Here is a 22940-nt window from a genome sequence, read left to right on the forward strand (position 1 = left end):
AAGCAGCATTTTAAAACTATTAAGAAAAATATTTTATGCTTATGAGCACAATAGTAAACAATGAATAATTAAAAATATAATAAGCTAAATTATATAATTTAACCTTTTCATGCTGAAAAATATTGAATCTAATAATATCTAATCATATCTAGAAATTATGTTTATAGTTTTAATACGCGCTAGTGTTAGTAAAATTGAGCAAATTGTTTATTATTGTACGTTGTTGTGTGTTGACTGGTCACTTGAGTTTCTTATTAAATAGTTAATTATTAAATAGTATAGTAAATACTCCCTCTGTGTTAAAAAAGCGATTTTAATACGGCATATATTAAAATATTTTTGACTAAGAGATTAGTTTCGGTTAAGATTTTATATACGCACGCACATCTGTACGCTCATATAATATACTAAAAATCATTTTTCTTAAAACAATGTATTGTTTGGTCAGGACCTCATATTTGCAGAATTGGGAAACTAGGGTATTTTATCGATTAAAAATTATGAAATTTTCCACCGTGATATTCTTTGCATAAACATGACTTTCTCACATAACCGTAGCGATTAAATGGTACAGATATTTTATAATCATGCAATGAAGAATAATGTCGGTACTTGGAAAAAGCAAAATGCAAGACGCCAAGATATAAAGATTTCAGAAGATTTCCCTAAATAAAGTAAGGGAGTAGAAATTTGGGGCAGTCAAAATATACAGGGTTCTAATATAACAAAAGAAATACATTTTACCTGATCAGTACTTGGACTTCTTGCCTTATCCTCATTTTCCCGTTTGGATTCATCTTGCCGTTTGGGACTGCGCAGGACACGTTGATAAGGATCAGCGCCACCTCCAAGATCACTAGTGTTCAATACAATCAAAGAAATCTTCTGCACGATATCCACGATCACTAAACCCGATTCATTTCCATAGGCTAATCTAAATATTAAAATATCCAATTCTATTATATTTCTTATTACATATATACTAATTGCTAAATAATAACTTTTCTCCATTCATAGAATATATGCAGGATAGATTATATTATGTACACACACTTACAAGCCATACGAAGAATTTAAACTAAGCGATGTTATACTCTCAGGTTGCTCCCCACTAGGTGCCGTTGTCAAACAAATCAACGTTGCTTGAAAACCAGCAGCTCTCTTCTGCAAGCCCGTCTTGATTTTGAGCGGATGATTATAATCTGTATTTTTCGACTCCACATTTCCCACGATGTTTCCAGACGCTGGTGATTCATCCGGTGAATCTTCCTTTCCTGTTTCCGCTGTTAGACATATCTCCAAAGTCTACGATATTGAAAAAAATAAATAAAATAAAATTAACGAAAGATTTACATGATATTTACACACTATCAAAGTTTTTTTTTCTGGATAACAATATATGAAATATAGCATAATATATATTATGTAAGTAGATAACTTACCACTACTTCGGACATACTTTCCACCTTCTTAAACTTAAACAATACGACGTGTTTTCCGCTTCCCGCAATAGCTAATTTTCGACTCTCAGGACAAAGAAAGATAAGTTGAATCGCTAATGGATCTTCTTCGGAATCTATACTACGTGTTCTACTCTTTTCAAAGAGTTTCGCTGTTTTTAACTTATACAGGACTTGTAACGTCCCTGCTGAAGCGTCCCAAAACTTTATACTGCCATCGGCATGCCTGTGATTAACATGTATAGATACAGAAATTTAAATAACATACTGATCAATATTTAACTTGAAATAATCAAAAACATATGCATGTATTTTTAAATTAAATTATAGATAATTATCGCACTAGAAAGAATAACTTTATTATTTGCTTATATATATATATATATATATATATATATATATATATATATATATCTATCTATCTATAATAATATTACCCAGTAAGAATAATCTCGTTATAGCTGCTAGAACTAGAACTCCATTCTCCGCCAGAAATAGGCCACTCTTTCTCGCTAAAACCGGTTTTCTTTTGAGACTTGGATCCAACTGAATAAAATGCAGGTACTAAATCCGAAGGACAATCCGCGAAATATGCGCAACATGTCACAGGAGATTCATGAATATCCATAGGATATGGATTCTCAAAACAAGGGAATCCAGAAGTTAACAAATCTATCACAACCAGGTCATTTTGTAGTAGAACAACAACAGCATAAGGATCTTGAAAATCTGAAAAATAATAGTAACACAAGAAATAATAGATTTAAAAAAGATAATATGCGATAATCATTATGCATAATAATCGTTAAGGAGCGTGTTTTACTGTACCACTAGCCCATGGACTATCACACAGCGTTATAAAGTCTATAACATTATGTTCCATTTCGAGTACCGTAGTGGTTTTTCCATGTATCACTGTAATGCTCGGTATTCTCCCAGTAGTGTCACATGCCAATCCACCAGAAAATATTACATATGCTTCCCTAATAAAAATTTACGTTTAACTTGGATATTGTTTCAAAATTATAATAACACTGCTTATATTTAAGAAAGTTACTTTTATGACCATTGCATATAAGCAATATAAGCAATATATGTACGTTATATATATATATATATATATATATATATATATATATATATATATATATATATATATATATATATATATATATATATATATCCATATATATCCATATATACAACACGTAACATACACACAATCATTTATCATTATTATACAGTATTTTATAATTTATATATATATATATATGTATAAATAAATAAGTATGTATATTTTACCCTGCTTTCGATAATTTCCATTCTACTTTTTGAATGGGTTTGCAAGATTCAGGTTCTCCATCTTTAGTGGATTTTGCTATAAAATAACAATTAAAAAATGTGCGATTCATGTAGATTATAATGTAATAAATAATACAGAATTAAATTGTTATTTGAATCTCACCATGTGGATATGTTACATTCGTTGGTCTTAGCTGTCGAACAGACCAAGTCGAAAGGGAACCGTCCGTGTGACTACACATAAATTGTTTACCTTCGTGATGCCATGTTATCGATTTCAACGGTTCGTCAGTTTGACACCTGTAGTCAGCATTCTTTATCTTTAAGTCCCAAAGAACAATTTGGCCAGTCTCATATCCTATGAGCATCTGTAAACAAAACATATTCGCACTTATGAAATGCATATACTTTTGTTAGGAGTTCATATACGTTGCTTAGAACAAGAAACATGTGGGCATCACAATAATGCATTTAGCGTATACACAAAGAGATTAAATATAAAAAATGGCAATATTAACGCTTTTTACAATATTTATGAGGAGAATACAAATTAAATCCAGGAGATAATATAATCCTGTGATATATATGGATTATCGGCTATTAAGGAGGAATGAATCACATAAATAAAAACTTTCGCAATTAGGGACAGAATATAAGGAAAGAGGAAGATTATGTTGCACATATACTCCGTAGTTTTCACAATTTTCACAATGTGAACTGTAAAAAATCATGATACAACTAAATTATTATTCATTGAAGTTAAAATTTTATGATTAGTAATTCCTAAATATAATTCGTACGATATATACGCGAATATCTTATAAATTAAATTTGCAACATCAACATCAAAAATAAAAAAAGATTGCAAACGCAGTTACAGTCCGTGCGCTCAAACGCTCGTCATACACTCATGATTTTACAATTATTAAGTAAATCTAAGATACATTTACATAAAGGCTGCAATAGATATTTTATTATACAAACATTGAACTAAAAAATATAAAATGTGTAAAAAGATGAGTGATTATATATGTTTGCGGCATGATTTTTCTTCTTGTATTATAATTAACTCATAGGACCAGTTTAAATCCGTTTCTACTGGTCATGATAGATTATAATCAGTTAATAATCAGTTAGTTAATAAAGAATATAAAAATTTTCCCTTTCCTTTTCTCTTTCTCCTTTTTTTTTTGTAAAATAGATGTTATCGAGATTCATTTTTATATGTAATAGTGATTGCATGCATGCATGCACACGTACGACATGCAAGCACACACCTGCATTTATATTTGTTTGAATATAAACAAATAATACAAGTTTATAAAAAACATCGAATATAAACGTCAATGTCACGTATAATACGTTTCTCTTATATGTCACGACAAAATCGTATGTCTATTGTGAGATTATGACAAGGATGGAATAATAATGAAAAAAACATACTAAAAACACGCGTACCTTGCTCAAATCTAAAGGATTATCACTCAAGTGTACTACAGCACCAGGATGGGTCTTTCTAGATCTGAAAAATACATATATATATACATGTATATGTATATACACACACACACATACATGTCTGTGAAAATTATTATTCGTGTGTTATTGCAAAACATGTATAGAATACTTATGCAAACTTTGCCTACTACGTTTTATTATATATAATTTTATTTCACATGTCCTATACTTTAGCTTAGTTTTAACACATTATATTTATTCAACGATACTGACAATCTAAATATAGAAAAAGTAATAGACTCTGTCGACACTAAGATCGTAATAATGACATTTTAGGATAACAGAAATTAAAGGAATTAGTGGAAACGGGATCTGAAAATGTACTTCACTCATCTTTTCGTATATATTTCTAACAAAAACTTGAAATAAATCTATTACATAAATATCTTGTAAGAATTACAAAACCAGCTGATATAGATACTTTTTTCAATCTTTCAATCTTTTCAAATATTCCCAAGACACAGCGTAATTCCTTATTCATAGTTTTTTTTTTTTTTTAGTATAGATATCTCAATAAAAAGTATGTTATTTATTTAAATTCGTTAAAGAATAATAATATTTGTATACAAATACTTGTATATAAATGATTTGATATATGCATTAAGTTTTTGTAATATATATAAAATCAATTTTAATATTTTATATTTTTAAAATAAATTTTTTTAGTATATTATAGAATTTGCTTGCAGTATAAATTTTTCTTTAAATTCTGCTTTAAGCAGAAAATTTCGTTAAAACAATATCTAATTTATCAAGCGTTAAAATTTTTTGGTAGTTTTATTATATTTATACTCTTTTTTTGTGGTGCATCACCTTTCCGTGATAAATGGGCTTGCGTTCCCCATGGACGGAGAACGATAACGGCGAGGGAATCCACGGTGGAGACTTATACTCCTGGAAAGTAAAATCAAACTAGACGGGTTCATCTAGGGAACGCATCTAGGAGAAGAAACCCCAAAGATAATAATACCAATAAACCACGCAATTAGCGTAGGGAAAGTGGTGCATCGCTCAGACACGCGTAAGTATCCTTGCAGTAACTAATCCAGGTCAAGGTGTTAGATATCGTGTCAAAGACACTTGGAATAAAGTGTCGCAAATGGTTTTCCCGAAGCACTAGGTCCAACCACATTATATGGACTTACTCCAGCATCTGGGACTCTGTCGGAGCGGATATTTATTCCCCAGCTACTCGTGGGACTTATAATGAAGACACTAAATAGTACAAAACACAAAAACACACAAGAACTGGAAACGGACCTGGCGTAGTTGAAACGGCGACATAAAAATTGTTAGGAAGATGTTGAACGGTACTATCAGAAAAAAGCTAAAAAGGTAAGGAGAGTTGGAGAAGATAACCACATCCGTGTCACCGGCTGCTGGGGCCAAAAGGCATAGATCAGCAGAGAAACTTTATCTTTCCGTACAAAGGAATGCAAAGAATGCCAGGAAATCAGATAGCACTGGGTCCTTCGCATTCGCGTTTCCTATATCCCAAAAATAGTCATCGTCCATGATAACTCAGGGAAGAAGAATATCAGAACGAAAGCAGATTAGAGTTAGTGGACTTAATGAAAACAACAAATTCATTTCCAAATTTCAGCAAATCTATATGCACAGAGGCATATTCAGTCGTTTACGTGAAAATAACCAATGAATTTGGTTATCAAGAATCTGGAGCTAAGATCAGACAAGCGACCAGGAAAACGAAAATATTCGTTAAAGGCGAAAACAAGGATCTGATGAAGTATCTAATGAAATTGAATAGACATTTTCTGAGGGGATAGTGGTGGGTATATTAAGAGAATACTGCAGACTCAAAAGACGTTTGCATTTAATAAGTATCGAATAGGATATTAGATTGTGCAGTGAAAAGGAAAAAATGCGATAGCACGTTCTGTGCCAGGGTCTATCTAAGAATGGCAGAATTGGAGTTTTTATTCCTAAGAAAGAAAGACTGCGAGCGCGTATCTATTGAGAAGGTTACGTACTTCAAGAGAAAAGTGAACCTTACTCTTTAGATTACGACTTAATTGCAGGGACACAATGAGCTTTTTAGTGCCGTTTTTCGGGGATCTGATGGGCCTCATCTGATGAGACCCGCTGCCCCTTGCCCCCTCGAGTATTTTAATAATAATACTTTTATATGACTAACATCATATTATGTAATATTCCATATTTTAATGAAAATTTTTTTATCGTCAAAACCATTCAGTCTTAGTAGTCACTCACCTCAAATTACTTACCGTAATACTTAGAAATATCTTAAATACATTTATATATACTTACCATTAGTAAAATAAGAAATATTAAAAACTAGCTTATAGAATTAATTTTTCACATGCGTTTATCAACAATGTAATGTATTGTTATTAAAATTAAACATAATTTATTTTAATCGCATCAGCTTTTTTACAGATACACGATCACGATAAGTGTATCTGCTACTTCACACACACACATTCACATATGCACACACACACACACACACACACAAACACACACACACGTATATTAATTATTTAAATGTACAATCAATAAAAATTCATAGACTTACACTTCAATGGCCTTGTTCCAATTAATTACATAGCCGGATAGGACAAACGTTTCAATGTGCAGTATATGGATATTTCCTCGTTCTGTTCCGACGTACAACCATTTACTTTGAAGTGGTAGATGAATGCAAGTGATTCTGTCAAAACAAAGTGTATGATTCAATCAATGATATCGTTATCAAAATATTCATTATTCGGTTTACGTATATATACATATGAAAATAACAAAAACAAATTCAAAATTTAATATTTACAAAGGAAATTAATGCATACTAATAACTGACCTGTCTCTTTGAAATTTGAGGCTCTGTACCACCTGCGGTATCTTCTGACGAAAGTTCCATAAGTGCAAAGTGTCGTCTGCCGTTGCAGATACCAAGGCTCCTTCATTAATCAAAAACTGTAGTTGTATCACAGCACTACAACCTTCGTGCTTAACGTGCGCATCTACACCTGGTCTACCCAAACTGTTTTTCCAAGTTTATTTAGAAAAATACAGACCATATCAACTATAAATATTGCTATAGTAATTGTTCTCTAACAATAATATATCAGTAATGTAGCACACACTTTAGTAGAGATTTATAATAAAATATAAACATTCTTTATATTTCGTTATAATAACTTATTAATGTACGAAATATCGTAAAAATATAAAATAATCGAATGAAAAATATGAAGAAATGAGAAAGATTTTCGCAACGTAGAAAAAATTTTATTGATAATCGGAACCTTTATCAGTTTATTAACTATTATTAACTATTATATCAATTATATTATGTAAAAAAAGTAAACTTCCTAAAATATAAAACATGCAAATTTCATTTACATCAAAATTGGTAGTGCGGTTGTTAGAATTTTTCCATTTATAGTGATCACGTTTATTGTGGTAGTTAGCACGCCCATCGAACTGCGATGAGCATCTATCGCTACACTTTAGCCATGATAGATCGATGAAACCACTGATGTGAAAAATACACGGTCGAAGAACCACAAGCCGACAGGACCGTGTAATTAATTCGCTAAAATTGTACGAACTCGTCAATCACCGAATTTTTTCAAGTGACGTAAAAGCACGCTAACGGTTATACTAAATTATAGTTCTCGTTTCTGACAACACAGAATTTTCTACAATCGTATCTATTTTACAGTAGATCCTATATTGCTTCTAAATTAATATAACCGTTTACGAGAGAGAAGAAAAAGAAAAGTAGAAAAAGAAGATGAAGAAGAAAAAGAAGAAGAGAGTTATGTGTGTATGTATATGTGTGTATGTTAATTATGGTATACTGCCATATCAACGATAATATCAAAGGATACATCCTGAGGGATCCCGACTTAGTGCCTATGGCTAGAAGCCTTTGCACTGGGTCGAATGCCAACGCTGTCGGTTGATGCGGAAAACCATGTCTGAATGTCTGCAACATAAAAGGCGTCTGTTTCATGCCATCTTTTCCGCTTTGGTCGCCTGAAAGACTATTCATTCCTGCAAGGGGTTGCGGAGATATATTAAACGGCGGACAGTATTGTTTCACGAGCTTCTATTGTGCACTCTGTGGGCAACCTGGCTGCTGTTAATTCTACATCTTTGTTGTCCGGTACGTAAATGTTATGTATTGTCTGTCCTAGATATTTAAAGTCATCTTTATTTGCAGCATTATCTTGATGTTCAATGCAGATCTTATCTTCATTAGAATAAATTGATAATAAAAACTGAAATAAAAAACAAACTATACATGTTCATATTGTATACTCAAAATTAAAAACGCACTACCTGAACCAAGGCTCTGATAAAAAAATTCCGATGCACTCGTGATACAAAAAAAAGACACATGTAAAGAAAATATAAAAAAATATTAAGCTCAATAAGAACGCGCGACAGGCGTTATATAAATGAACGGACAGGATTATATAAATGAACGAAGAAACTTGATTTAACATTACTAGCAACCAGCTGAGGAGGAGAGCGTATAACTGACGAATATATGCTTCGAGATCGATTTTGGTGCAACGGGACTAGACCACTGCTTTTCGCTGTTCGTGAAAACTGCCCTCGTTCCATTTCACCGGCCACCACTACCGCTAGGGAAGTAGGTTAAAATACGATGATACGAAAATTACAAGAGCGTCTAGCAGTATCTACCCTATTCTAATGGCCGATTTCCGGATCTCCGGAAGCTCTTTTAAAAGTCATTTTTGCTGGACCAATCTGACATCGATTATTCATCAGTATCACATTGTTCAGGTAAGAAGAGTATCGCATTGTGATAGTAATAAAAAAATATATGTCAAGTATACGCGAGATAAGTAAAATATTATTTTAAGAATATTGATACGAAAATATTGGCCTAGTATTTTACATCAATAACTAATATTTTACACGTTCAACACAATATACTAATGATCAAACGGTTTAAAAATTCAAATTCACGCTCCATTTAAACTGTATTAAATATATTATATTACATTAAATACAGATAAATATATTAAATTTAACTGGAAAATTTGTAAATTTTTACGGCAGAGTATATATTTTTATAATTGTAAAAAGCTAATTCGTTTTACAGTGTCAATGGCTGTAATAATCGCACTTGTGTTCAAACTATCATTGGATAGAAAGTACGTTTCGTATTCAATTATTATAGCATTAAAGTATAACAAAATATATAAATATATCGAGTTTTAAAATCAATGTATCAAGTTTTAAAAATTTGTGTGTGCATGTGTGCATTTTTCAGATTTTCTTGTTGTTATTACTTTTAAAACAGCAAATATTTATCAGGCTTTTTGAATATTTAACTACAAATTACTACGAAGAGCCTAAGAGAATTAACTTGCTGATATTGATGTGTATCTTTAAATATTTGGGAGAGTATTTTTGTATAAGTTCTTCTTAACCTTTTGTCATTATTAATTATTTTATTTTTATTATTATCTTATGTTGACATATTAAGCTATTAGTTACTCATCGAATAACAATTCGTTTCAGTTCGCACACATCTCAATAATTGACGCTGTTTTCGAGATGCATTGAAAATAGAATAGAACAAAGACAAAATTGATGTTTGGTTCAGGAGTTACGACAATGCGTATATAGAAGATATAGTAAAATGATAGATATAACGAATGTATATAAGTAGCGCACAGCATCGGCTCAACATCAAGATTAGTATTAATTTTTCGCTTATAAAAACTTTGGCGCGCGTGCATTAGCTTCTACTCCACTTTTTTATAAGTACTTTTCTATAGATTTAAGATAATACAAGATATAAAGAGTATATAAAGAGTGTATAAAAAATGTATAGTATATTTTTATACGAATTTTATATTAATACGGGATCTATTGCAAACAAATTATTTGAATTTGCTAGATTAGTGTTTACAAAGTACAATCAAGTACTTATATCAGTTCTGTAATCAATTTGATCCAATAAGTAAAATTGAAGAAAATATTACGCATAATTCTAACTTGCAATACCAAAATGCAGAAATCAAATTTATTCATTTTTGCATTCTATCATATCACCTGCTTAACGCAGCTGCAACGTCGCTATAATCTTATTTTCATTTTGCTGAAAGATTTAGGGGTGCAGATTTTTAATAACCCATAATTTTTATTTTACTCGTCATAACCATGTTATGTATATGGAATCAATTTATTGTTTTCTTCTAACGCTGTCAGTATATGTAAATCGAATAGTTTCTATCCGAATACGCGGATATATTCAAGTATCAATTAAATCTTGATTTTTTTGTAAACAGCTGTAATGATTATGATTCAATCTGCTATAAAGATTTAATTCGCTTATATCAAATTGCAAAATTAGTTAACTGCAAGGCAGCGTATTGATTAGGGTTAGATTAGGTCACAATTAAGTTCTAAATATATCACACAATGCAATTCCTTATTGACAGTATTATCTATAGCTAAAAATGTTATAACTGCTAATATAAAGCCATAACAGTAGGTCATCATAACTTTCAGTGTATTGACAGATCTGTCGCATGCATCTTCTGTGAATTGCCTTTATCAAGAATATAACTGACTTTTATCTCCTATACGTTTTTACTACTTGTAGATTTTACTTTCAAAAATATTTATCATAATAATTTTTAATTATTTTAAATACATTTGTAGTAAACACCAATTTCATATGCTATAAATTATATTGCAAGAAAAAATAGAAATAAAACCAAATACGGAGACAATGTTTAAATTTTTATTTGCTTTTATCTTATATTTATGATATTTAAATTTAAATTAACATTGTGTGTAAGAAAATTTGTAAATCTAGATCAACGCTGAACTCCTCTCGAATGAACAAAATTAATCGCGTAAATATTACTCTCTTATTGTTCAATTTATTAAAACACGATCTCCGTGCTTGGAGTCAGTCGTTTGCGGAAAAAAAAATCATATAGCGCACATCAACAAGAGCAATTATTGTTGCAGAAAAGAGGCAACAATGCTTCGATAATTCCACGAAAAAATCGATACTTTTCGAGTTTGATTTAACACGCCTGTTTTATAGTAAGATAAATACATTAAATACACAAAACATTCCGAGAATTTAAATTTAGAACAAACGTTTAATAAAATAAGGTATATAGCGCATAACATATAATGCATCTGTTTAATCGGTATCGCATTTGTCAGAGATGCGTATGCGTTGCAATATTTACGTATCGTTATCTGTTTCTCAACCGCATAACGGATATTCGCACGAACGTGCACTGAAACACGATAGTCGATATCAACTTGGCCGATAGTTACGAACGACTCGCTAGAGTAAATAGACGAGACAGTTTTGACGTACAAAGACTTGACAAGTGAGATTTCAATATACAATGAGTATCGACAGCTATCATGAGGTTTCCGTACATCAGGCATTGTAAGTGCCTTAATATTTGCTGAATTCGAGGTCACTAAAAATTTTCAAACGTACACATCGTCTGTATATTCTACACCTTTATGCATGATGAGTGTTGATTAATTAAGGAAACAACACAATACGACGTTTTAAATATTAATTTGTTTTCATTTTTTGTATTCATGCTGTCGCTTTCGAAAGTGTTGCGCGGTGACGTTCAGTTGGAAAATTAAAACCAAAACGTTAGTATACTCTTAATCTATAATATTAAGGGCAATTTCCTGTACGATTATTTTTTTAAGTTTTTATCAAAATGCTAATTATTTACATAGAAAATCTAATTGTTTTAAAAAATGTTAACATATTTTTGTTAATAAAAAGATAAAATTTTTTTATAAGTATATTATAGAAGATTAGCAAAAACATTTGGGAATATTATACAATTTCAGCCAAATCGGCCAAGTAGTTTTTGAGATGACGGTCACAAACTTAAAAAAAAAAAAAACATGTAATTTCGAGAAAAATGCAATCACACCAGTAACACATAATATCTCTAACTGCAAAATTCAACTAATTATTAAAATATTATTTTACATAAAATATATTTCTGCAGAAATATTATCTTTTACTTGAAGAAAGAAATAATGAACCAATTATTTGACATTAATCGATTTTCCCTTTGTTTTTAAATATTTGAGTATTTGAATATTTCTTTTGAATTTGAGATATCTTATATCTAAGCACAGGTTTTTAAATTGTTTTATAATTAGATTATCAAATAAATTAATTACGTCAACTCAATCGATAAAGAATTTTAACAAAAATAAAAAAAAAACAATGCATTTGACGTCAAATTAGATAGCCAGAATCATAAAAAGCAGAAATTTTGCATTCCGTGCAATATTTCAAACTGATGTAAATTGCGCATCAGTTTTAAAAAGTTGTCATTATAATGAAAAACCATATAGATATATGGAATAAGTTTAACAAGCATTAACAAATCTACTTTAATTAGAGACGGACGATTTTGTATATTTTAGTGTATCAGTACTGACCCTCTTAACTTGAAAGTGTTCCGGTCTCAGGTTCTCAACGATTTCCTGGTCGGGCTTAACAGGCTGCGGGACTGATGATCGGAATCCGTCGAGTACACCCTTGATCGTGAACTTCTTCATCGCGTCTGCCAAATGAGGTCGACTACACGGGGGAATCACATGTGCAATCTCGCCGTTTATTCCTGTATCTGTCCGTCACCTCGCGTTTTCCTTATTTGTTCTTCTCAGAAACGGAATTGGGAAATTAAGTTGTCGTGTTTCTGATTCGAGCTCGAACTCACTCGCGAAAATCCGATGACATGATAGCTCCGTCGTTGCCAACTCTTCAAATGCAGCAAACACTACTTGCTACTAAGGCTGAGAGATCTTCTACATTTTGACAGTACGTTAGCAGACGTGTCAATGGAGCCTCAGTAACGTAATGTGTGCTCACGTCTTGCGTCGCGCACCGGTGTCACGTATGAACAGAAACAGTAACAGTGGAGAGCGTATACGACGTGTATGATAGGAGCGTTTGTCGGCTCTTACGCTAACGATTTAAATGCGAACACGACCGAGACGTGGCGAGAATTGTTTTCGTAGTTGACGGCAATGCAGTGTTGTTCAATCGCACCAGGATCAATAACTGGCAACAGGCTCATGTGGACTTTCGCACGGCCGCGAGCGCAAGCTGCGCAAGCCCAATGCGAACTGCGCTTGGTTACGCAATCACATGCCAATCGTATCCAAGATTGTTCACGATTGGTCGCTTGCCTACTGTTCGTAACTACGTACAGCAGATACTCGACCAATCGCGGACGCACAATTTCATATTTTTAGGCTTACATGAAGATATACCTTTAGGCTTGATCTACAATATGCGGAGTAAGCTTGGAGTAAAAAGTAATGACTCGTTTATGGCTATAACTGTTAACTTATACTGTAATCCGTAAGAAATTAACCAACCACAGTCGATTATTATAAGAATAATCGACTATAATTGGCCAATTCTTACGGTTTACTTCTTACTCCAAGCTTGTTCCACATATTGTAGGCTGAGCCTTATGTACGACTTATCATGTACATATGTGTAGCTGTTTTACGCAATTTCACGCTAGTATTGAATGAATATCTTTTTAGCGCATGCGCAACACGGCAAATACAATTACGTAGGTATGTGTAAAGAAAATGTATATCAAAATTTTTAATCCTTGTAAAGAAATACGCGTCTAGGGTCGGATTTATTTATAGTCGGATTTTACATCTTAAGTTCATCTCCAGATACTCAGTAACCAATGAAATGATCCATACATCATCTAAAGATAAACTTAGGACATTCTTAAATATAAGATCTTATTACAAATACCGGCCTAGGAAACAGAGATCATATATAGTACTTTTATGTATGACTAATAACTTTCATAATAAACAAGACAATTTATCTCGACATGTTTTTGTGATACATTAGCATACACCGCATACATTTAATGCTGATAAACACTTTACAACATATAAAAATATTTATATTACTATTAAAGATACAACATTTATTCATTTCCTGATCTAACACATCTACTCCCCTTAAAAATCCAAACTGTCAAACTATCACTCACGTATGTATGTCTAGCTTGTTCACTCCATTATTCACATTCATTGTGCAATGACTACAATCATATTCTTAGTAAAATACTCTCGATATTCTCAATATACACATACTTGAAGCATTTTATCATTTTTTTACTTAAAAAAATTATGATACATGTAAAATATCTTTCTTTAAGAAAACTTTGCTTATGTATACGTAATATTCTGAAGAGAGTCCGAAGAAAAACTGAAACGTATTTGGTTATTAAACTTATAATGTTAATATACTTCTTTCATTTCATTGAGGATAAACACTAATATTAATATGTTTAGTTATATTACACCAGAACATCCATAAATTAGTTTTTATAAGCCCCTTATTTCTCTTATTTCGATTTTATATCCTTTCATCTCTTTATTTATAGTGATAAGATTTAATTCTGTTAAAACCAGAGTGAAAAATCTCCTTGAATCATTCTTTTCCTTAAACCATGGAGTGTATTACTACTTTTATTATAAAACTTGTCTCATATTCTGTCCTTTAGATTTCCTAAATGATTACAATCTGTATTCTTATTGCAAATATAATATTTTGTACTAATAAATTTTTTTTCTCTATGTTCCTTTTTTCTTCATATTTTATCTATATTCCTATGTTTCCAAGTACTGAAAGATTATCTCTGATATTACCCGTTCCTTTTTTTTTATATTATATAATCTATATCAATTCCTCTTTTTTCCTCGTCTATTTTTCTATATATTCTCTTTCTTCTTCATATCTCCGACAGTTAAATAGCACATGATTAATATTTTCTACACTTCAGCTTCACAATCACAAAAAAATCTCTTATCCCCTAATTAAAATTAAGGTTAGATTAGGTTAAGTTTGCCAGTAAATCATAAATTTACTTTCACACACGTCTTGTGCATTTTGTTTATAAATAGGCTGTTCACGTCTGTTAACATTGTATGATATTTCAGATGCGTTTTGATTTTCCGTAGTCACAATTTACTGATAATTCTGAAACAATTGAAATATGTCGATTTCAACAGCAGTAGTGTCAGTGTTATCACACGAAAGCAAAGATCAAGAATCAATCCGAGCTAAAACGATATATAATTTGGCAGAAGCACACACATATGCACACACACGACGCAACTGTATTTACAGTGTCTTAACGAAATAAGCCAATATTTGACGTTTACATCGAAAATGATCTTCATGCTTCACTTCACTTCACTTCAATAATTGGCTAAGACCCCATTTACATTTAGTGTCTCTACGCCATTACTCCGGAGTTTGCTTCCATCGTATTTGAGTTGAAGCCATTGGCTAGATTTTATATGGAGTATCCAATCTGAGTCAGAAAATCTGATATAACTGTAAATAATTTAATATTATTTATATCGAAAGATAGAGCATGAAAATCATCAAAGTATGAATATCCAGCTTTGTGTATCCTGGTTAAGAGAATATCCGATTTTTCAGAGTAAAAACTACATTTGAATAGTATGTGTGCTAGATCCATTTTATCTGCTCCGCATTCACATTTTTCAGATAAGATGATTCCCTTGTCCACTAGATGAGTACTTGTGCGAACATGGTAAGATCTCAAGCGAGCCATCAAGGATATCACATCTCGCTTTACAAATTTTAGTTCCCAGAACCAAGGCCTAGTGGAAAGGCTGATAATCTGGGAATCTTCATGCTTCATGCTTCACTACACCATTTTGACAAATGGTTTGTTCATGTTGCTCACACTTTTCACACTCGATCTCCTCGCTCATGTTTCTTTCAATGGCTGCGTTCAGCAGAGAAAGCTGCTTTGAAACTGTTGTAAAATTCGTGAATCTGATTGGTACATGCTTTTGAATTCAACCAAAATTAAGATTCATGAATTTTACAACAGTTGCAAAGCAACTTTCTCTGAACGCAGCCAATGCGTCGGAATATGAGTTTATCTTGTTCTAAATGCTAAAAGTGAAAACAATACGTACAGACGTAAAATCATCTTCGTAAAGCTAATGGAGGATTCACACCGCCCCGATATCCGTAGAATGTCTGATATCCAATAGAAGAATAGCTTTCTAATGCAGGATTCACCGCGTTCAAAGTCCGATGTACGACGTCCGATATCCAATAGGAGAACAGCTTTCTAATAGAGAATTTAATTCTCTATTGGAAAGCTATGCAGGATTTAAACTAGTGGTACACAAAAAAACTTAAGCAGTAAAACGTAAGCAGTAAGCAAATTGACCAATCACAATCATTAATTCTTCTTACGGTCCAAGAATCAACGATTGTGATTGGTCAATTTGCTTACTGCTTACGTCTTATGGCTTCTGCACACATGATGTGTTAATGCTTGCCGCGCGGACTCCCACCGCGCGGCAACCATTACCGCGTCCTGTGTGTAGGAGCCATAAGTTTTTCTGTGTGCCACGGCGTCCGATGTCCGACATACGACGTCGATATCCAATAGGAGAACAGCTTTCTAATATAGAATTCAACTCTCCATTGGAAAGCTATTCTTTTATTGGATATCGGACGTCGTACAGCGGACATCGGACGTGGTGTGAATCCTGCATAAGGGCTTGTGTCCACGATGCTAAAAATTAACTTGTTCACAACCTTACTTTAATTCTTAAGCCGTAAGAAATTGACCAACCACAGTTGATTATTTTTAAAATAATCAACTGTGGTTGGTCAATTTATTACGGTTTAAAGATTAAAGCAAGGTTGTGGAGTAAAGGCCATGGCACACAGAAAAACTTAAGCAGTAAGACGTAAGCAATAAGCAAATTGACCAATCACAGTCGTTGATTCTTGGATCGTAAGAAGAATCAATGACTATGATTAGTCAATTTGCTTACTGCTTACGTCTTACTGCTTAAGTTTTTCTATGTGCCATCAGCTTAAGGGGCGCCGCACACAATTGACATAACAGTAACGTAAGATGTACCATAAAAATGGACCAATTACAATCGAATATTCACACAAATGGCGACCTTACGGTTCGACAATACTCAAAGTGATTGGTCAATTCTTACGGTACGTCTTAAACCCATTCTACAATTGCGTAAGTGTAGTCGTGAACGTAAGAGTCAACCAATCCGAATGTTTTATTCACTGATTGCTTTACTCTGATAGGTTGTCGTAATCACTTACAACCACTTACAACCACGTTCACGCAATTGTAGAATGGGCTTTACGTTACTGTTATGTCAATTGTGTGCGACGCTCCTAAAGGCCATTCTACAATAGCTGCAAGAATATGACTGTAAGACTGTAAGACGCGAAATTAATTATTTTCATTCGCTGATAGCTCACGTTACAGCGTTACAGCCATATTCTATAGCGTGTTAGACTGGCCCTGGGTTAATTGCTCCGAGAGCGATTAATGACGTCATAAATCTTTACTAGCCAATCATAAAGCTTATAAGTACTTGTTTCATCAATAAACATAGGCTGAATAACTTAGAGTGGGTTAATCCAAAGCCAGTCGAACATGTTATTAAGGTGCGTTCCCACTTAGCGCGTCACGCGTCGTGTCGTCCTTCGCGGACCAATCAAATCGTCCTATTTTATTGCCTAACTTTACGACGAATAAAATGGAACGATTTGATTGGTCCGCGAAGGACGACGCGATGCGTGACGCGCTAAGTGAGAACTCAACCTTACAGTTATTGTAGAATGGTCTTAAGAGATATATTCTATAACTTTTAACGACATCGTTATGTATCATTGTGCAGATTTTTTGTATTATGAAATAAGAGGTATATTCTATAACTCTCTTTTAACGACATCGGTATGTATTATTGCGCAGATTTTTTTTATTATGAAATAACTGCGCAGTGATACATAACGACATCATTAAATGTTATAGAATAGGACCTTAAATTTCGGGGTTCTTGACGGTATGCGAAGAGATACACATGCGAAAATGTATAGTTCATGTTACGTATACTGTAGATTTTCACATGCATATCTCATTCGCACACCGTCAAGAATCGGGCCTCAGATGCAGCGTGTAATAGTGAAAGTGCCGTCTAAAAATCCTGCAACCAAAGAGAGAGAAAGAGAAGAACAATTGTCTTTGCGTCGCTTGCGTCGTTACTCCACTTTCTGATCTGATAAATGGTGAAAGGACTGACGCGATAAGCCTGAAACCAGTGAGGGAAAGAGAGAGAGTTACTTCACTTGCAGTTCTCAGCCAATAACCACCGTTGTTAAGAAGCAGTTGCGTCTCAACTATATGTTCTATATGAACTATATGAAGAACTCTCGTTTACGCGAACTGACTCGCTAGTCTTCTTTTATTAATATCTCGAAATTTTACGTGGTTGTTGGAAAAGTGGTAGGGAAATTTTTTGTTTAGTTTGACCTAATCTATCTACACGTGTGTGTCGTGTCTTATATCAGATATCAACGTATATATCATGTTAATCGGTTTTGAAAACAACATTATGAAAACCAAACTTTCAATATAAACATATAATACACAACATAATTTTTATAATTTGTTTGCAAAAGTATTAGTGGATAAGTCTTTTTAATCTTAATTAAATGTTAATGTTTTAGGATTCAAAAAGCAAAAAAGATATTTATTTGAAGAATATAACAAGTTATTCATCAAAGTTACAATACGGTTCCTAACATGGCAGGTAAAGTAGTTGCTAATCTGCGAGAAAAATTTGTAGTTGACCCTCAAATGGCATTGAGATGGTTTCCTGGGCATATGACAAAAGGTTTGAGACAAATGCAACAACGACTAAAAAATATCGATTGTGTTCTCGAAGTCCATGATGCACGAGTACCAATTTCTGGACATTATGCAGATTTCTCAAAGACCATAACAAGTTTAAAACCACATATATTTATACTAAATAAAAGAGATTTAGCTGATACAAGCTATACAGAAAATATAGTCTCTATATTAAAGAAAGAAGGACTTTCGAATATAATATTTACAAATTTGAAAGACCAACAGTGTAAAGATACAAAACAAATTATACCTTTAGCCAAGAAATTGATATTAAATTCAAATCGTTATAATAGATCAGGAGAACTTTCTTATTCCATGATGGTTATAGGAGTACCTAATGTAGGAAAGTCTTCTTTAATTAATCGTTTAAGAAGTAATATCCTTCGTATTTCGGGCAAAGCTACTAATGTTGGTGCACAAGCTGGTATTACACGTTCTGTTTTAACACATATAAAAGTGGCAGAAGATCCAACAGTGTACTTGATTGATACGCCAGGCATTTTAATTCCTACTATTAAAGATATCCACACTGGTTTCAAATTGGCCTTAGTTGGATGTTTGCAAGATCATGTGATAGGATCACATATACTTGCTGATTATTTACTTTTCTGGCTGAACAAGGAAGGCCGATATGAATATGTACAAGTACTTGGTTTGTCTGAGCCAAATGATAATGTGCAATATGTACTTACATTTATTGCTGCAAGGTTGAAAAAGATCATACAAATAAAGGGACCCCTTGGAAGATTAGAAACCAAACCAGATTTAAAATCTGCAGCAGATCATTTTATTAGCTTATTTAGAAAAGGAGAATTAGGGCTCTTTTGTTTAGATATAGATTTATTACGGTCACGACAATGTTAAATCAGTTTAATTAATAACTACAATATAACAAATATATGTAAATATATTTGTTGTTGTATAAAGTGACTGAGAATATATAGTTTTATATGAATATAATTAATTGATAACATTCTACAAATTTTATATATTTTATTGTAAAAAGAAAAGGAATAATTAAAGAAAATTTTGTTGTTTCATTTTGCCAATTAACTTAATATTTTTTATAACATTCTAAGCAGAGTATATATGTATTCCTAATATTAATTTATCTAATTATTTTAATTTTTATATCATAATTTGACTAAAAATATATCTTATTAGAAAACTAATATGTATGTGTCTATATATATATATATATATATATATATATATATATATATATATATATATATATATATATATATATATATATATATATATATATATATATATATATATATATATATATATATATATATATATATATATATATATATATATATATATATATGTGTGTGTGTGTGTGTATGTGTGTATATATGATACACAATCTATACAAATGTAAAAATATATAGAATTTAAAGTAACCATCAGTTCAAAGGCTAGATTTCTCTTTTGATATATGTTCATTACGTCAAATGTTCTCCCCACCATAGTTCTGTTCTCATCCCGTTACTTTCGCTTCAGTTACACTGGAGTAGGTCAACATCTACGTGTCAACTCGGTTCTAAAAGACGATATCACGTATTATACTTTCGAGATAACTACATGTATCTGATCGCATTAAAGTATTGTAACAAAAAAGAAACAGAAACTAGCAAGTAGAAAAAAAGAAGCAGAAGTGAAAACTAAATTAATTAATTTATAAGTTTATGAAGTCATAATTTTGCTCGTACATATATACGCGTGCTTAAGTGTAGCTTTGTGTTCTTATACAAAAACTGTACACCGTATTGTAAATGCTTTAAATTATCATACAACTTAACAGTATCTCTCAAAATTACTTTTTAGTGAACATGTTTGCGAGAGTATCATTTTATCCAACGTTGTTTTACAACATTATTATGGAAAAGGTCACAACACGTAATTGGTATGATAGAATAGACGAGACTGTCATATTAGGCGCCTTACCATTCTACTGGATGACGCAGCAGGTATGTCTAGTATAAAAAACGGAACTTTAGTATTTTTATACAATTTTAGGAATTTATTTTACATCAAATATAGTAATTCTATAAAGAGAAATATAAAGATATACAGTTGTACTATATATTAGCATTTGTAATGCAGCTGTACAAGAACATGAAACCATTTCAAGTTTTAATTTAAAATACAACTTTAGTCGTGATAATATTTATAACATCTCTTTGTAAATGAAACATCATAAAAAGATGATCACATTAGTACATAATAATGTATATTATTATATATTGTTACTAATTTCTATATTTAGATATCTACTCGAGAGATACTAAAGTTCATGGACATTAAACGGGTATGCGAGTATCCGGTATTAAAAAACGCGGATGATACTCTAGTAATACTTACCTGCTATCCGTTATTGATTTTCATAACAACTAAATGTATTCTTTTAAAGTATATATATATACAATAATAACTAATAAAGTATTAAAGTGTAATTTATAAAATAACCGTATATTATTGAGAAATACCAGAGTAATATTATCTTTCGAGAATATTGGTATTACTACTTTGCACGCAATAAATGTCACTAAATTATAATACAAATGAGGTTGAATTAAAATCGTTATATAATTTCTATATTATTATTCTTTTTTCCTATTTCAGTTAATCAACGATGAAAATGTCAAAGCTGTTGTATCTATGAACGAAGATTATGAATTATCTTTGTTATCTAATTCAGAGAAGGTACGCATTAAAAAAAAAAGATATAAATTTGCGGAACTTGTTAGAAAAAAAGTAGAATATGACAAAATGTGTTAGAAATAATTATACACAAGTAAATAATTTTCACATTTTTTCCATCAGGAATGGAATAGGCATAATGTAAAGTTTCTACAATTAGCTACAACGGATATTTTTCAAGCACCTTGTCAAGAAAAACTACAGAATGGTGTAAACTTTATTAATAAATTCTGTAACGTACCGGTACGGAAACTAAATAATCTAGATACTGTTGCCGGTTATAATGGATATGGTACAGTCTACGTTCATTGTAAAGCAGGAAGAACGAGAAGCGCGACGTTAGTTGGATGCTACTTGATGATGGTAAGATAATTTTGTATATCAAACATAAAAAAATGAATCATACAATAAATTCTATCTAAGTCAATTAATAAATTCTAAGTCTTCTTTCTATTTTTCTGCTTATATATGTAGAAAAATAATTGGACACCCAAACAAGCAGTAGATTACATGCGAGCCAAAAGACCACATATACTGCTGCATACAGCACAGTGGAATGCATTAGAACTGTTTTATGAGAAACATGTACAATTTAAACTATAAAGTTATAATTTCATATCAATTAAAATAATATATACTATTATTTAATATACATAAATAAAAGTAACACTGCCTATGTGCGAGTTAATTTTTTATATTATTTATACTATTACTATTCTGTTATTCTACTATTATATATAATATATATGTTTGTAGAAAGAAGGAATAGGGGAATAAAAAAAATAATTATAAATCTATTGTTACTATTTTAGCAGCAATCAAATTTATAAGTGCTCATTAATTTCTGTTATTAATGTATTTAACTTTTTTTTACATGTACTAATGCGAATTTAGTAGCTTCTGCAATTGCTCTCTTCATATGTATCTGAATATATTCATTTGACATCTTTTTAGATTTCATACTTGCAACTAACATAGGTTCAAATCCTTTAATAGATCCATATTCTGCATTAAAATTTTTAAGTATAATATCCATCCAAGTTTGTGCATTAAATGTATTAGAAACAAATTCCTGCAAATTATAAAGACTATATATTCAAAAAGATGATCATTAATTAAAAAAAAAAAAAAAAAAAAAAAA

General features: G+C 31.6%; 4 protein-coding genes across 15 annotated transcripts in view; 2 read left to right on the plus strand and 2 right to left on the minus strand.

Moving 5' to 3' along the window:
- Positions 1 to 15573, minus strand: part of LOC116847901 (syntaxin-binding protein 5) — a 35271-nt gene extending 19698 nt beyond the window's left edge. For 2 of the 9 annotated variants that reach the window (XM_032823407.1, XM_032823405.1), the window contains exons 1-12: positions 12762 to 13434; positions 8156 to 8253; positions 7120 to 7302; positions 6838 to 6972; positions 4221 to 4284; positions 2926 to 3130; positions 2763 to 2838; positions 2289 to 2443; positions 1898 to 2189; positions 1443 to 1686; positions 1058 to 1305; positions 745 to 934 (exon numbers count right to left, since the gene is read on the minus strand). In XM_032823407.1, coding sequence (XP_032679298.1) covers positions 745 to 934; positions 1058 to 1305; positions 1443 to 1686; positions 1898 to 2189; positions 2289 to 2443; positions 2763 to 2838; positions 2926 to 3130; positions 4221 to 4284; positions 6838 to 6972; positions 7120 to 7302; positions 8156 to 8253; positions 12762 to 12881 — 2010 coding nt within the window. In that variant the 5' untranslated portion in view covers positions 12882 to 13434. Of the gene's footprint in view, positions 1 to 744; positions 935 to 1057; positions 1306 to 1442; positions 1687 to 1897; positions 2190 to 2288; positions 2444 to 2762; positions 2839 to 2925; positions 3131 to 4220; positions 4285 to 6837; positions 6973 to 7119; positions 7303 to 8155; positions 8254 to 12761; positions 13439 to 15233 lie in introns of those variants that run through there. The other 7 variants (XM_032823408.1, XM_032823406.1, XM_032823411.1 and 4 more) reach the window with 5 other exon arrangements.
- Positions 15574 to 18616: 3043 nt separating this feature from the next.
- Positions 18617 to 22487, plus strand: LOC116847915 (phosphatidylglycerophosphatase and protein-tyrosine phosphatase 1). Of its 3 annotated transcripts, XM_032823432.1 has the most exons (6): positions 18617 to 18682; positions 18907 to 18989; positions 20924 to 21066; positions 21722 to 21802; positions 21923 to 22162; positions 22274 to 22487. In XM_032823432.1, the coding sequence occupies exons 2-6, from the start codon at positions 18983 to 18985 to the stop codon at positions 22400 to 22402; spliced, it is 600 nt and encodes a 199-aa protein (XP_032679323.1). In that variant the 5' UTR covers positions 18617 to 18682; positions 18907 to 18982; the 3' UTR covers positions 22403 to 22487. The 3 variants fall into 3 exon arrangements, with proteins under 3 accessions (XP_032679323.1, XP_032679322.1, XP_032679324.1); XM_032823431.1 differs by lacking the exons at positions 18617 to 18682; positions 18907 to 18989 and adding an exon at positions 20419 to 20682; XM_032823433.1 differs by lacking the exons at positions 18617 to 18682; positions 18907 to 18989 and adding an exon at positions 20595 to 20656.
- Positions 18949 to 20104, plus strand: LOC116847914 (mitochondrial GTPase 1). Its single transcript, XM_032823430.1, has one exon. The coding sequence runs from the start codon at positions 18983 to 18985 to the stop codon at positions 19952 to 19954; it is 972 nt and encodes a 323-aa protein (XP_032679321.1). The 5' UTR covers positions 18949 to 18982; the 3' UTR covers positions 19955 to 20104.
- A 149-nt stretch (positions 22488 to 22636) lies between the features above and the next one.
- The window catches only part of LOC116847913 (alanine--tRNA ligase, mitochondrial), a 5441-nt gene continuing 5137 nt past the window's right edge, over positions 22637 to 22940 (minus strand). Inside the window, exon 12 of one of the 2 annotated variants that reach the window (XM_032823429.1) lies at positions 22637 to 22804. In XM_032823429.1, the coding sequence (XP_032679320.1) occupies positions 22769 to 22804 (36 nt within the window). In that variant the 3' untranslated portion in view covers positions 22637 to 22768. Of the gene's footprint in view, positions 22872 to 22940 lie in introns of both variants that reach the window. The other variant, XM_032823428.1, reaches the window with a different exon arrangement.

This window comes from Odontomachus brunneus, unplaced genomic scaffold (genome assembly GCF_010583005.1).
Source record: "Odontomachus brunneus isolate Ranch 3 - 2012 unplaced genomic scaffold, Obru_v1 Obru_scaffold_085, whole genome shotgun sequence".
Classification (NCBI taxonomy): Eukaryota; Metazoa; Arthropoda; class Insecta; order Hymenoptera; family Formicidae; genus Odontomachus; species Odontomachus brunneus.

What these genes read in the sequence shown, in the direction of transcription:
- LOC116847914 (XM_032823430.1), top strand. Translation starts at nt 18,983, where the DNA reads ATGGCAGGTAAAGTAGTTGCTAATCTGCGAGAAAAATTTGTAGTTGAC.
- LOC116847915 (XM_032823431.1), top strand. Translation starts at nt 20,535, where the DNA reads ATGTTCATTACGTCAAATGTTCTCCCCACCATAGTTCTGTTCTCATCC. An exon ending in TGTTATCTAATTCAGAGAAG is followed by an intron (nt 21,803 to 21,922) that starts GTACGCATTAAA and finishes TTTTTCCATCAG; the next exon opens with GAATGGAATAGGCATAATGT. An exon ending in TTGGATGCTACTTGATGATG is followed by an intron (nt 22,163 to 22,273) that starts GTAAGATAATTT and finishes TTATATATGTAG; the next exon opens with AAAAATAATTGGACACCCAA.